Source organism: Oncorhynchus clarkii, chromosome 2 (assembly GCF_045791955.1).
Source record: "Oncorhynchus clarkii lewisi isolate Uvic-CL-2024 chromosome 2, UVic_Ocla_1.0, whole genome shotgun sequence".
In the NCBI taxonomy this organism is placed as follows: domain Eukaryota; kingdom Metazoa; phylum Chordata; class Actinopteri; order Salmoniformes; family Salmonidae; genus Oncorhynchus; species Oncorhynchus clarkii.
The window spans coordinates 49,091,967-49,107,191 of NC_092148.1; the positions used below are offsets into that span (position 1 = coordinate 49,091,967).

Below are 15,225 nucleotides of genomic sequence, written 5' to 3' on the forward strand. Positions count from 1 at the left end.
TAAAGCATTCAACTCAAATCATCAAAGCCGAAATCGAAAACCGTGATTATTTTGTAATAATCGAACCGAAACCCGACCTCGAAAAGCACCAATCGCTCTGCACTACAAGCAACACAAAGCGACCCTCTGTAGAGCTCTTTGACAGTGCATATACAGTACCAAAATGGCGGAGGACGGCAAACTCGGGATGTATAGAAGATAGCAAGTGGAACACAGAGTCAAGTTCCCTCTCTTATTAGCCGGCTCTATTATTAGTCTGCATTGGTGCTTAAACAAACGGGAATGAAATGCTTATCGTCACACCTCTGAACTGAATGGGTAGAAATGCTGACACATAATTATATCAGATCGGCACAGGAGTGGGTCCTTCCATGAAAAGAGGGCCTTTTGCATCCCTTTTGATATTTTAATTAGAAGTTGTGCAACAATATTGAATTTTAAAAGCCTGGTATATTAAATGTTTTTAAAAAATCAAACAACTTCATGTTCATCTTCTCCTGCACCACCCCGACATCAACATATGTGAGAATGTTGCGTTTCTATGGTTTGTAATAAGAAAAGATAGAGGAAGATAAGTGTTTCCAATGACATCATCAACAAATTTAGTAGACAATTCATTTTTTGAAATTCATTTTTTTACTACAAAACATAGAAAAGTGACATTTTTGGCTGATTTAAGATGAAATCGTCCACTCTGTATTATTTGTATTTAACCTCTTGAGATGGGGAAAATGTGTTTATGAAGTTGGACATGTGCTCTTTATGACAGAATGTTAAAATTAGGTGAAATCCAATATTTTTTTTGACCAAGTTATACTTCTCAAAAAGCGCCGAATTGGTGGAACGACCTGGATATTCAGCATTATATTCACTAATTAATCATTTATGATTTATTATGTTTGCTCTCTTTTTACGTCAGTGATTTCATACCAATAATGCCAGCTCACTGCATTGTTTTCAGTGTCTGTGATATTGACCAATAACCTGAAAATCATATGAGTCCTTGTGATGATGATTGCCAAACATTTGGATATATTGGCCCAATATTTATGTTACAAAGCCATGTAATTCTAGCTTAAGTATTATCCAATTTTCAATTCTCTTGCATGAAAATGTCAGTAGCTGTTCTCCACTTCCAACTGCGCACAGACGTCAATTCAACATCTATTCCACGTTGGTTCAACCAGTGTGTGCCCAGTGGGTTTGTTCTGTTCTGAAAAGCTGTACCTGTTAGCTCTGATTTCAAGCCGCAACCAGTAGTAGACATTGGTGACCTACTTCCTGTTCCAACTTTTGTTCTTGCCTTGACGCACTGTGGTGTGTGCTCTCTCTAAGTGTCTGCCCCACATAACAGGCACCACGCAGTACAGAGTACTAAATCTCCCCGACTGAAAAAGGTTTTCACAGATAAACTCTGGATGCTCTCCAGCAGGATGTCTTTGGGGCAGACTGCTCAGACTCTGGCAAGATTCTCAGTAGCCTTTTAAGCTGTTGACCTGTGCCAATGTTGGTTATGTCTACAAGGGTTTGAAAGGAACACTTCAAAGCAAGTGCATGAAAGATGTTGACAAAACACGTCTGGCCTCTCTCTCATGTTGTTCGATTTTTCTGGCCCCTGTAGGGCAAAGGACTCTCCACCACAAGAGTGATGTCCTAGAGACAGTCGTGTTGGTCAACCCATCAGAGGATACAGTTGCTTCAGAGGTGTGTTTCAAGATTTCAAATATATATATTTATTTTCTGGTTTGTTACTATATTTAAACCAGCTTTCAATCATTGTATACATCTGTTTACATTTTGTCATTATGATTTAAAACCTAAAACAAACTATTTTCTCTCACCATGCTTTAAATGGAATACCATAATGGCATAACAAAATGTAAATACATTTGATTAATTTCATAGTGTAGCCCATATAAAAAGACACACTCTTTGTTCTGTGCTGTTTCCTCTAACTGCTCTGTTTTGCTCTCTGCCCCAGATCCAGTCTCTAGTCACAGACTCCGCAGGACACAAACTCCTGGTCCTGAGTGGGCAGAACTCAGACCACGGTGACCTGCTTCTCCAAAGTGGGGTTTTCACCTATAAGAGCTTCTCACAAGTTTTTGCTGATCCTGGGGTAAGATATGACTGTTCAGAACAGTCAAATCCTATTCAAAACAGCCTGTTCTGACACTTTACTGTCGTCTCTAGCACTGGCTCATGAGCTCATGTTTTTCTAATGAAGATTAGATTACCAATGAAACTACAAATATTTTATATACCCCCCCCCATGAACTGGAATTGTGGATAAACATGAAAACAACAATGTCATTGAGAAATTTTTACACATCAACACTGACCTTGGCTTGTCTCTGTCTGTCATTCTCCTGTAGGTCAGTGATTTGCTGGGCGAAGCAGCCCCCAAGCAGCGGGCCACACTCACTGTGTCCTGCCGATCGGAGGTGGGTTGGAGCTCCCTGGGTCAGCAGCAGCACTTACGGGAGTTCCTTGAGTACAGACTGAACACTGAGCCTGTGCTCCCCAAGATGGAGGGAGTCACAGAGTTCACGGAGTACATCTCCGAGACGGTGGATGTGCCTTCTCCCTTTGACCTCCTGGAGCCGCCCACATCTGGAGGCTTCCTGAAACTGTCCAGGCCCTGTTGTTACATCTTCCCTGGGGGGAGGGGCGACTCGGCCCTGTTTGCGGTCAATGGCTTCAACATCCTAGTGGATGGAGGCTCTGAACGTAAATCATGCTTCTGGAAGCTGGTCAGACACTTGGACCGCATCGACTCAATTCTACTCACTCACATTGGTGCAGACAATCTGCCAGGCATCAACGGGCTCCTTCAGAGGAAAATAGCAGAGCAGGAAGAGGAGCAGTCACAAGGCTCAACCACCTACAGTGATTGGATGAAGAACCTGATCTCTCCAGAGCTTGGTGTGATCTTCTTCAATGTACCCGATAAGCTACGTATGCCAGAATCAAACCTAAAGGTCAAGCGCAGCATCGAGGAGGCCTCCCTCACGTTGCAGTACCTCAACAAACTGGGAATCAAGCCGGAGCCTCTCTGTAGACTGGTCAGCAACACTATTGAGCCTTTCACTCTTTTCCATAAGATGGGGGTGGGCAAGTTAGACATGTATGTTCTGAACCCCGTCAAGGATAGTAAGGAGATGCAGTTTCTCATGCAGAAGTGGGCTGGTAACAGCAAGGCCAAAACAGGCATTGTGCTCCCCAATGGAAAAGAGGGAGAAATATCCGTACCTTACCTGACGTCAGTTACAGCATTAGTCGTGTGGCTTCCTGCCAATCCTGCCGAAAAGATTGTCAGAGTGCTGTTCCCTGGAAACGCACCACAAAACAAAGTCCTGGAGGGACTAGAGAAATTAAAGCACCTTGACTTCTTGCGATACCCAGTAGCCACACAAAAAGACATAGCCTCAGGGGCTCCTCCCTCTGTTGTAAAACAGACAAAGTTAAAGCAAAGGACAGACAGCAAAGAAAGTCTGAAATCATCTCCCAAGACTACAAAACCCCTTAAGAAAGAAGCAGATGATGAGGTATCGGCAGTCACAGAGGCAAAGAGTGACTTTGTAAAGGAGAACAAGATAGAGAAAAAGGAGAAGAAACTTAAAGAGAATGAAAAACCCACAAAAATAATAAAATCCAAGACTGATGCACCAGAAAAGAAAAAACTGTTGAAGGAGAAATCCTTGAGAAAACATTCAAAGGAAAGGGCATCCAAGATGGATGAGAAAAAAGACAAGGAAAAGAAAGAGAAAGTCAAGAAAGTTGACACAGCTAAAAAAGAAGAGAAAAAAGACTCCAAAGTTGACAAGAAAAAAGATGCGTCTAAGTCAGAGTTGAGAAAGATAACAAAACCTGACTTAAAACCCCTCACACCAGAGGTCAGAAGGACCCTGCACAGGGCAAAAGTGTCAAGTAAACCCAAAACCGACAAAAGCAAAGGCAAAGCGGCCAAGGCAGAGCCGGCTGAACCCAAACCGGAGGAACCAGCAGCAGAGAACATTCAACCTGAGCCACTACAGAATGGGGGTATTGAGGGCATATCTGCTTCCTCCACTCCAGAGGATCTTACCAAGGACTTTGAGGAGTTAAAACAAGATGAGGTATCATCAGAGCCACCAGAGAGTGCAGTGGAGACACCAGCAGAGGAAAGCATGGCCGAATCCCCTACCCAGGAGGAGGAGAAAGAACAGGAAACTGTCTCTAAAACTCCACCAGGCACAACGTCTCCTGAGAAGGGAGTAATGGAAGTTGAAACTGAGTCTCAAAGCAAAGAGGACAAATTAACACAAGAGCATAAAGAAGAATTACAAGCAGAGAAAGTGGAACTATATGAGGATGAGGGAGCTACAGTTGAAGATGAGGAGGAGGAAGAAAAAGAAGGCCCGATTGCAGAGAGGAAAACATTTCAGGAAGAGGAAGATATGGGGATAGGGGAGGAAGAAGATGATGCAAAAGATGATGTGAAGGATAATGAACTAGACAGGAAACATGAGGTGGAGGAAATGGAGAAAGTTGAAAAGCCCACATTTATGGCGGTAACAAAAGAGGATAAGAGAGCTTCATCCCATCCCAGAAGAGCTTCATCCCAGGAGGAGGAACAGGAAGAAGATGGACATGTTGTTGAAAAGGCTGAGCTGGAAGAGGTAGAAGTTCTAGACATGATAGCAGATGAAGAGGTCAAAATCAAACCTGAAGCGGGAGAGAAAGAAACATTGGCCAAGAATGGGGAAAACAAAGCAGTTAAACATACTCCTGGAGCTAAAGAGGAGGATGAGGAAGATGAAGAGGGCTACGTGTCAAATGTGGGAGGCGCTACCGTCGACATAGTGTCAACACTGCAAGGAACTGCTGCAGCCGAGCCCATCTCCTTCATTCAAGACAAAACCATTCCAGGCCACTCTGAAACTGAACAGACCATCTCTGATGAGGAAGTTCACGAAGAGGCTGATGACAGGATACTAAACCTCCAATACGAAGTGGGTGCATATGACATCTCTGTCCCAGATCAGACAGGCTCCTTTGACACCATCCATGGGATGAAGGAGATGCAAGCATCAGCTATGGCTGATGTAACAGCCAAAGGTTTTATTTGTGGACAGGAGCAAGTATCGGTATTCACTAACATCATTGCTGCTCCCTTGGCTGAGGAGGAACATGTTTCCTCAGCCACATCCATCACAGAGTATGATAAATTGTCCTCCTTCCCCACCTCTATTGCAGAGGACCAATCAGTGGCCTCTGTCGCTACACCTCAGACTGAGGAAACAGGCAAAAGCTCTCTGCTTCTTGACACTGTTAATAGCGTTCCCCTGGCAATTCCAACGGAGGCCACACATGGGAAAGAACCTTTACACTCTGCTGGGACCATCTCACCAACATCCTCCTTAGAGGAAGACAAGTACATGAAGTCAGTTCCATCCGAAGAGTGCCTGTCGGTTATCTCTGATTTGAAGACAGAGGCTAAGGTCATCAAGACTCATGATGAAGAGGAAGAAGATCAGGACCAAACTCCGAACATGGACATTTCACTTGGGGAGAGCTATGCCTCCCCTCAAATGCTCCAGGATAGAGATAGGGATGTGGAACAGCTCCCTGCTTCTGAGGCTCCTGTCTCCAAACTTGTTCAGGATTTGAAGCAGGATCACCTACCAGTTGAGGAGGTACAACTCTTTAAGTCCAAAGAAGACATCTTAACAGTGGTGCCTTCAAAACCCCTTTCACCCCCACCCTCTTTCTCAAAGCCTTTTAGGTCTGACTCAATTACTTCGGAAGGTGAAGAGCGATGCTGCAGTCCAGACGATAGCACTGTGAAAATGGCCTCCCCCACACAATCTTCCCACCCCAGTGCAACCAGCTCTCCAACTCACTCTCCTCTTCATCAGTCGCCTGTGGAGGAAAATACCAAGAACTTCCCAGCACTGGAGCATCAAACACAGGGGGACCTTCATGATTCTGCCACCAAAACAGAAGATAAGGATGCAAAGAAAGATCAAGCGGAAAAGGAAGATAAAGTGGATAAGAATAAAAAATTGGATGCTGACAACAAGAAAGTTGAGTCGGACCTACTACCATCGGTGGAGAAATCATTTCAAAAAGACTTGCCCATTACAAAAGCGGAAGAAAAAGATGGTCTCTCCCCTTCCAAAGGTGAGATGGAACAGGAACCGGAGACAACTCCTCTTACCTCTGAGTCAGTCACAGGCAAAGACGAAGCTTCCATATCAGGAAAGGAATCTCTGACAGTAGACATTTCTAGTGGTAAGGCTATACTCAAACACAGTGACGAGGAAGATGATGACCATCAACAGAAAGAAACCAAAGTGTGCAGTAAGGCTAAATTCCCAAAGGGGAAGGAGAGTAGTTTCTTAGATTATGACGATGGTGAGGGTGATGATAACGATAATGTAAAACCCATCAAACAGGACATGAAGGAGAAGGATACAGAAAAAAATGACACACATGAGGCTAAAACTATCAAGGAAGAGAAAGAGGAGAAAGAAAAACAAGACGTGTTTGAAGCTGAAACCATCAAGGAAGAAAAGAAAGAAACAGAAAAAATTGGTACAACTGAAGCTATTACTGAAGCTGGGCACATCAAGGAAGATAAAGATGAGAAAGTGAAGGAAAAAGATGACATTCATGAAGCTGAACCCATCAAGGAAGAGAAGAAAGAAGCAGAAAAGGTTGGTACAACTGAAGCTGAACCCACCAAGGAAGAGAAGAAAGAAACAGAAAAGGTTGGTACAACTGAAACTGAACCCATCAAGGAAGAGAAGAAAGAAACAGAAAATGTTGGTACAACTGAAGCTGAACCCATCAAGGAAGAGAAGAAAGAAACAGAAAAGGTTGGTACAACTGAAGCTGAACCCATCAAGGAAGATAAAGATGACATTCATGAAGCTAAACCCAGCAAGGAAGAGAAGAAAGAAACAGAAAATGTTGGTACCACTGATGCTGAACAAATCAAGGAAGAGAAGAAAGAAACAGATAATGTTGGTACCACTGATGCTGAACCCATCAAGGAAGAGAAGAAAGAAACAGAAAATGTTGGTACCACTGATGCTGAACCCATCAAGGAAGATAAAGATGACATTCATGAAGATAAACCCATCAAGGAAGAGAAGAAAGAAACAGAAAAGGTTGGTACCACTGAAACTGAACCCATCAAGGAAGATAAGGATGACATTCATGAAGATAAACCCATCAAGGAAGAGAAGAAAGAAACAGAAAAGTTTGGTACCACTGAAACTGAACTAATCAAGGAAGATAAAGATGAGAAAGTGAAGGAAAAAGATGACATTCATGAAGCTGAACCCATCAAGGAAGAGAAGAAAGGAACTGAAAAGTTTGGTACCACTGAAACTGAACTAATCAAGGAAGATAAAGATGAGAAAGTGAAGGAAAAAGATGACATTCATGAAGCTGAACCCATCAAGGAAGAGAAGAAAGGAACAGAAAAGTTTGGTACCACTGAAACTGAACCAATCAAGGAAGATAAAGATGAGAAAGTGAAGGAAAAAGATGACATTCATGAAGCTGAACCCATCGAGGAAGAGAAGAAAGAAACAGAAAAGGTTGGTACAACTGAAGCTGAACCCATCAAGGAAGAGAAGAAAGAAACAGAAAAGGTTGGTACAACTGAAGCTGAACCCATCAAGGAAGATAAAGATGACATTCATGAAGCTAAACCCATCAAGGAAGAGAAGAAAGAAACAGAAAAGGTTGGTACAACTGAGGAAGATGGTACAACCAAGGAAGTTGGTACAACCAAGGAAGAGAAGAAGGAAAAGGACAAAGAGAAAGATGATACTTGTGGGGCTGAGCCCATCAAAGAGGAGGAGAACAAGAAGGAAAAATATGATACCTTTGAGTCTGAACCTACGAAAGAAAAAAAACAGAAAGAAATAGGGAGTATAGTCACTTCTAAAGACGAGCTAAGCGCTTGTATCTCTACCTCTAAAGTGGAGCCAGCCTCGGACTCCACCACTACAGAAAAAATAGAGCAAGAGAAAGATAACTTTGTGGCTGAACCCATGAAAGATGAGAAGGATGACACTTGTAAGACTGATGCCATCAAGGAAGAAAAGATGGACAGAGAACATCCTCTTGAGTCTGAACCAATGAAAGAAGAGGAAAGAGAAAAAGAGAGAGATACTTTTGACAGTGAACCGACTAAAGGAGAGCACAGAGAGAAAGAAAAGGATGATACATGTATGGTGGAATCCACCACGGGGGGCAAGACAGAAAAAGACGACAATACATTTTTTGAGATTGAAGTGAGCCAGGAAGAGAGGATAGAGAAAGATGATACTTATGTGGCTGAATTCAGTAAAGAACAGAAGATGGAAAAGGAGCAAGAAAAAGAAGATAGTGATTTCGAAGACATCAACGATGAGGAAAGAGAGGAAGATCGAGATGACAGTTATGAAGCTGATCCCATAAAAGGAGACGAAAGAGCAAAAGAAAGTGAAACCGCTGACACAGTCAACTATGAAATGAGCGTGAAAGAGACAGGAAAATATGGTTCTCATGAGATTGAACCTACTAGAGAGGAGAAATGGGAGAAAGAGAACAAGGAGGTGCAAGAGAAAGATCTAAAAGAGGCTTTACAACACAGCGTACAGACAGCAATGATAGAAAAGGTAGAGGTGACTTCTGCGACAAAGCTTGAACCTACATTTCAGGTTCAGTACTCAGACGGAGATGAGGAAGATGAGGAGGAAGATGAAGAGGAATCCATTTGCATGGGTGGTGCAGGCTCAAGACCTTTATCAGTGGAACCTAGACAATCAGAACACGAGATCATCTCTCAAGACCTGCTCTCCACTCAGTCACCAGAGAATGTGCTTAGTGACCAGACGAAAAACAGCCACTCTGAACAGACCACTGGGCTTGTGTCTACATTACCAAAATGGGAGACCTCTCCTGATAAAGACCTCAAAGAGCAGCATAAAGAGCGACAACATAGACTCTCCCCTGAACTAGAAAAGGACATCAAGACAACTGAGACCACATCAGCAACCCATCCCAGTCAAGAGTACACCATTGGTTTCCCTACCTTGAAACCAGTCTCTGCTATGCCTACCACCAAATTAGAGCCAGCCTCTGACTCCACCACTACAGACAAACAGTCTATAGGTTCAACACTATTAAGCACTGACAGCAAGGCCAGTGTGACGGTATCCACACAGCATGAAACACTGCTGCTATCTATGACAACAAGCAAAGAAGCATCTAATACGGATGAAAAGACAAAGCATGTTTCTCCAAAAGAAGATGAGAAACCAGGCAAGGAAGCTGAGATGGAAATTGAAAAAGAGCGGGGAGTTGCTTCCCCAGAGCATACACAACCTTGTTCATATTTCGTCTTGGATAAAGATTCTGAGAAGGTTCCCGAGAAAGTGAGCCACGTCGATGCCACAAAAGCAGACAGTGCCTCTGAAACATTGAAAGGCTTTGACAAAATAACAACGGAGACTGTCAGTGTGAGCTTGCAAGAGGACCAGGGCTTTGATGTGTCTAAGTATGAACCCTATGAAAAGCCCATTTCAAAAGAAAAGGAATCAGACTATAAAGAAGACCGTGAGGTATCTAGAGAGTTTGATCGGTCAACACAAATTGGCATTGATGATAATAGGAACGTTAGCCAGGCAGATGCTGGTGCAGCTGCATTCTACTCAGAGGATGAGGAAAAAGAGGAACCGCTGTCATTCAGCAGAGTTGATTACACCCCTCCACCTTTCCCCAAGAGCGAGATAAGTCTCCATTGCAGCTCAAGTGCCTTCACTGAACACGATGACAAAGAGAAAGGTCAAGAGGAAGTGAGTGATAGGAAGGAGGGGCAATCTACACCACACGTGGAAAACAGCTTTATGTATATAGAGACTCAAGACAACAAGACCACCCCAGCAGCAGAGCAATACTCATTTGCTTTCAGTCTCAAAGAAGATAAACCTGAAAAAGTTGAGAAGGATGAAATGAAGGACAAAACTGGAGCATCTCCCAGTGTAGAGGAGTATATACCAGTCCAGTCAGGCAGAAAGGAAACAGCCTCTTCCTCATGGAGTCAATCCAACACCGATGCCCAAGCCTCAGCTACAGCCATGCCCTTTGAAGACGTCCCTGAGAAGCAGACCACAGAGAAAGAGAAGGAAAAAGATGAGCCAGTGAAAGACTATATGGATTCATCTGATAGTGAGAATGGGGACTCTCCCTGTGGTCGCTACTCACCAACGGAAAAATACATGTTACCTCATCAAGCTTTGCCTAAGGAAATGGACAATCAGGCCACTGCTGCCCCCTTGGCCAGATATTCAGGACAGCTCCTAGACGATAATGTTCTTGCATCTGAGTGCACTCAAATTGGAAGTTCTATCACCAGTAAATCTACAATGGGCCATTCTGAGAGAGAAGGCACTCCGGACAGTGTAGATAAGAGGCTACTGGTGTTGGGAGAGGATTATGATGATGAGGAAGATGATGCAGAAGAAGAAGCCAGTGATCTAGATGTGGAGAAGGGAGCGAGAGAGCAGTCTGAAAAAGAAATCTGTAGATCTATATTGGATGATACCACTACTTCTAAACGTCCTGTGACAAAGGAAGAGGACAAGAAGACCCTCTCACCCGAACCTGAACCCAGCCTCCTCAAAAAGGAGGAGCCTTCCCATTCAATGGCCACAAGCAGCCCTCCACCAGCAGATACTGCAGATTCCCTTTTGAAGAATGTAGTTGGGGCCTCGCCACTCCAGTCTGGCAGTTCCACTGCAATAGAACAAACAGGATCTGGAGGATATCCTTCTGAATCCTCAGAGTATTCCGAGGACAGCCAACTGGGGTTAAAGGAGGAGAGGTTTGACAGTCCTGACCCCTCCTTGCCCACCAAGTCCAGTGAAGATAAACATTACAGTCAGGGAGACATTGAAGCTGACAGGCAGAGAACCCCAGATACCACTAGTAGAAAACCTGAGGAAGATCCTTCGTGTTACCTCTCATCTGCCTCAGCTTTTCTATCAACCAGCCACCAGTTGGGGGAGGAGTTAGAGACCCCCGTCAGAATGTCTAGTGGCCCCTACAGGACAGATTCTGAGGGTGCTTCCTTTGAGTATTCTTTATTCAAAGACGAAGACTCCTCAGCCATGCACTCAACCCTCTCAACCTCAGGGGTCATGTTAAAGGATGAGTACCTAGAGGCATCTGAAAAGCTTACCTCAACAACTACAGCTACATTCAGTCTGACAAAAGTCTTTCCAGTCTTAGCTACTCCAGCCAAAGACATTACAGAACAAGACTCATCATCAAGCCCTGAGATGGACAAGGGTCAAACCTCAGATAACGTTCATAAACTTGAGGGCACTGTTGAAACCAAAACCATAATGTCTGCTGGAGCTTCAGAACCACCATGTTCCCAGCTGTCCAAACCCGCTGAAACCATATCCACTTCAAGGGCTTTCTTTGAGGTTTCCCCATTGCAAAGAGCTGATTCTTCTGACAGAGAATCCCAGGGCTCAGCGGTCAGCAAAGAGTCCTACACTTGCAAAATAGAGGACAGTACTCTTCCATGCCGCATTGAATGCCATAAATTTGCAGTGACAGAACAAGAAGAACGCATGCTGTCCATGGCTGAGACATACATGGTCACTATTAACTCCAGTACAACCACAACAGTGTCCCAATCTGATGGGGTGACAAAACCACAGCAGTCAACTGAAGCCTATTCCAACGGGGCTACTGAGGTTAGTACAAGTCCCCAAGAAGTCCTCAGTGGAGCTAGCAAAGCCTCTTGTGTCACAACAGCAGACCTGCCTAAAACAGAACAGAAAAAGGAGGAAAAAGAGACAAAGGATGAGAAAGATAAGATGGCAATGAAAAAGGAAGAAATGAAGGAGATCAAGGTAGAGACCATAAAGGAGGACACCAAAATGCCAGAGCAGAAGGATAAGGAGGAGACAAAACAGATGGACGAGAAGAAAGAGGTGGCTGGAGAGAAGGAAAATGTAGAGGAGGAGGAGAAAGTAGAGGAAAATAAGTTGGAGGAGAAAGAGAAAGACGGGAAGGCAGAGGAGAAGAAAGGCAAGACTGTTGAGAAGGAGAGTGAGAAAGAGATGGAGAGGAAGGAGGGAGAGAAAGAGAAGGTAGAGGATAAAAAATCAGAGAAACAGGAAGAGAAGATTGTCGAAAGGAGGAGGAGTAGCTTATCTGACTGGGAACTTCTACAAGGGCCGGGCGCATGCCCAAGTGCCCCTCCTCCAGGCTATGAAGACGAGGAGGAAGAAGCGTATGAAATGGAAGAAGCAGAGGAAGAGTATGTTCAAAAAGAATGTGTATCCACAGGCGAGCCCACCCCTCTGTCCACAGCAGAACATGCCCACCATACAAAGGCATCTGCAAAAGCAGATGGAGAATCCAGTTGCCCCACTGACTTGCATATGGAGGCTACCTCCACCTCCCCCCCTGGCTATTCCTCATGTGAATTCAAACACCGCAAAGGGGAGATCTCCCCATCCTTCATTAACCCCAGTCCACACGCCCTCTCCAGCGATGATGGCGAAGAGGACAAAGGGAGTGACCACTCTCCGGAGGGGGATGAAGATGACCGGGAGCAACACTCGGTCAAGAGGAGGTCTCACAAGCAGAAGCGACAGCACATTCAAAGTGGAGCTGCTGGAGCTGGAGCGGGATCGCACCCAGTTTCCATGCCTCCTGGTGGCATGGCAACTGGACTTGGGATAGTGCTAGCTGGAGAGGAGACGCCCCCCACATCAGCAAGTGACTCGTTGGCGTCCCAGTCGGACTCTGACGTACCTCCCGAGACCGAGGAGTGCCCGTCGATAACCGCAGAGGGGAACCTGGACTCTGACGAAGATGCAGAACACCTGCCGGTGGATAAACTATCTGCCTCCGCCACAGGAGGGAGCACTCAACCCCCTTCGCCCAGATCAGCTGCGAAGGCCCATGACCCCCCACCTGCCCCCATGAAGGATCCGCTCCCCCACCTGCCTCACCCTGATGTGTGCATGGTGGACCCAGAGGCCCTCCCTGACAACCAGAGCAGCACAGATAAAATGCTCAAGAAGGACCACAAGACCACCAAGAGCCTGCGGAAGGGCCTGGGCAAGCCTAAGTCTGCGTCCCCAGCCCGGAAAGGGAAGCGGTCTACCACCCCTGCGAAGCAGGCCTCCAAGGATTCCTCGCCTCGATCGGTCTCTCTGAGGAGGAGGGATACGGAAAGGAGCTCTAGGCTGACGTGGATGTCCGAGGGCCAGGGATCCAAGGTGGACCTACACGCTCCAGGGAAAGGCCTTGTGAATGGCGTCAAGAGCAATTTGGGTAGGTAAAAATAAAGTATGATGATACAACTCAATATTTAGATATGATGATGTGATTCCATATTCAGTAGTGGACACTTTCACGCCTGTAAAAAGTGAAGGAAACTTTAAAAACGTAATTTACGTTCAAAGATAATAGAAATGTAATAGGCCTACCTTTGTTTCAAAATCATTCCCCAGGACTTTATGACGCACAATTCCCCATTCTAATTTACCCTTGATTTACGTAGACATATAAGTCTGAATCCCCCCCCCCCCCCCCCCCCCCCCAATCAAACAGAGGAAAAGTCATTAGTCATTCTCAAGTCATTAGAGACTTCTCCAATTTTACATTATGGTCCTCCTCCTCCAGGTACCAACTCCCAGAAATCTAGTTCAGCCGTCCCCCCTGGTCCTCCAATCTATGTGGACCTGGCCTACGTGCCCAACCACTGCAGTGCTAAGAACGTGGACCAGGAGTTCTTCAAGCGGGTACGTGCTGCGTACTACGTGGTGAGCGGCAACGACCCAGCTGGTGGAGAGCCTAGTCGTGGAGTCCTGGATTCCCTGCTCGAGGGAAAGGCTGCGTGGGGCTCCAATCTACAGGTGCTTACTCTCATTCTCTTTGTCTGCATACATGCAGACTCTGCTGTTATGTAAAATGTTGATAGACTTTTTTTCCACATTGTAAGTATACATATTTTTTTAAAACTTTTCTCCACATTGTTAATTCATTTTGTTTGGACTTTTCTCCACATGTCCATTAGCCTGTGTTTTCTCGCTGCGGAGGCATTCTGCACCACTGCTAATCTCAGGATCCACCGGGATATATTCAGAATGATTGATCTGAATCACTTGAAAATAGAAAATTACACACTTGGTATTGCCAACAGATGCTTGACAATGTTTGCCAGCCACTGAGACGGACATACAGTAATTATTTATGAGCAGTCAGATTGTAACATTCACGATGTAACTGTCAATGTTGTTCTACAGTAATTTTCATTCCGGCAGTTTGAATAATGACAATGATGTAATTAACATTTCCTGTTGAGTATCGCACAATACTCCCAGTGGGAAAAGCTGGTTGCAATGTATTTAGAGAGTTGGGCCAATGCGGTTTCTGCATTGTGACGCAATTACATGACACTTCAACATTCTATGGCAGCCATATTAGCTCCCCATTAACGTTACATGGTGAATATTTAAACAATGCTATGCAGTTGAACGTTTAGAATTAGAACAATACTCAAAATTCTCAAAGTTGGCCCAACTCTCTAAGGGTGCGTTCGTAAATTCACTCTGGCTATCTACTCTGATTTCCGAGCACTCTCGTCTGAGTGTGTCAGAGCGCAGAATAACTGATGAATTTACAAACGCTCAATACCCGTTGAATATGGCCGGTGTCAGTAAACGTCGGCAAAAAAGCGGGATTAAATTGTTGTCAGCAGCAGTCAGTTACAGTCACCAAACCCTCCGGATGTCATGAAAACAGCCTAACCAGCTCTGCTCGGGCGATTAAAATGGTCAGAGTGAGGTGTTCTCTCATTTGTGTCCGGAAGAAGCTAAGAAGCTAGCAAACGCTAGCCAGTTAGCTTGGGTACTTGACTGCCGTTGTGAGGTCAGAACGCTCGGATCAACCCTACTCCTCGGCCAGAGTGTCCAGTATGCGCTGACAACGCTCTGAATTGATGAATGCCCAGAGCTCACTCTGGCACTCCAGATTGAATTTACGAACACACGCTAAATATATGGCTCTGGTTGCAATGACATCAGTATGACATATTTTGTCCGGTTGTACACTGGTTTTAATACAACATTTTGAAAAACATGAATTAGCATCTGGCAAAACATGTCTTTATCTGGTTGTAATCTGACCAGATAACATCTAGAATATGACGTT

At 44.8% G+C, this 15,225-nt stretch overlaps 1 protein-coding gene across 1 annotated transcript in view; it reads left to right on the forward strand.

Annotated features, from left to right (window-relative positions):
- LOC139377467 (microtubule-associated protein 1A-like) overlaps nt 1-15,225 on the forward strand; it is a 65,926-nt gene that overhangs the window by 44,572 nt on the left and 6,129 nt on the right. The window contains exons 3-6 of the mRNA XM_071120501.1: nt 1,622-1,704; nt 1,982-2,119; nt 2,376-13,344; nt 13,696-13,928. Coding sequence (XP_070976602.1) covers nt 1,622-1,704; nt 1,982-2,119; nt 2,376-13,344; nt 13,696-13,928 — 11,423 coding nt within the window. The remainder of the gene's footprint in view (nt 1-1,621; nt 1,705-1,981; nt 2,120-2,375; nt 13,345-13,695; nt 13,929-15,225) is intronic.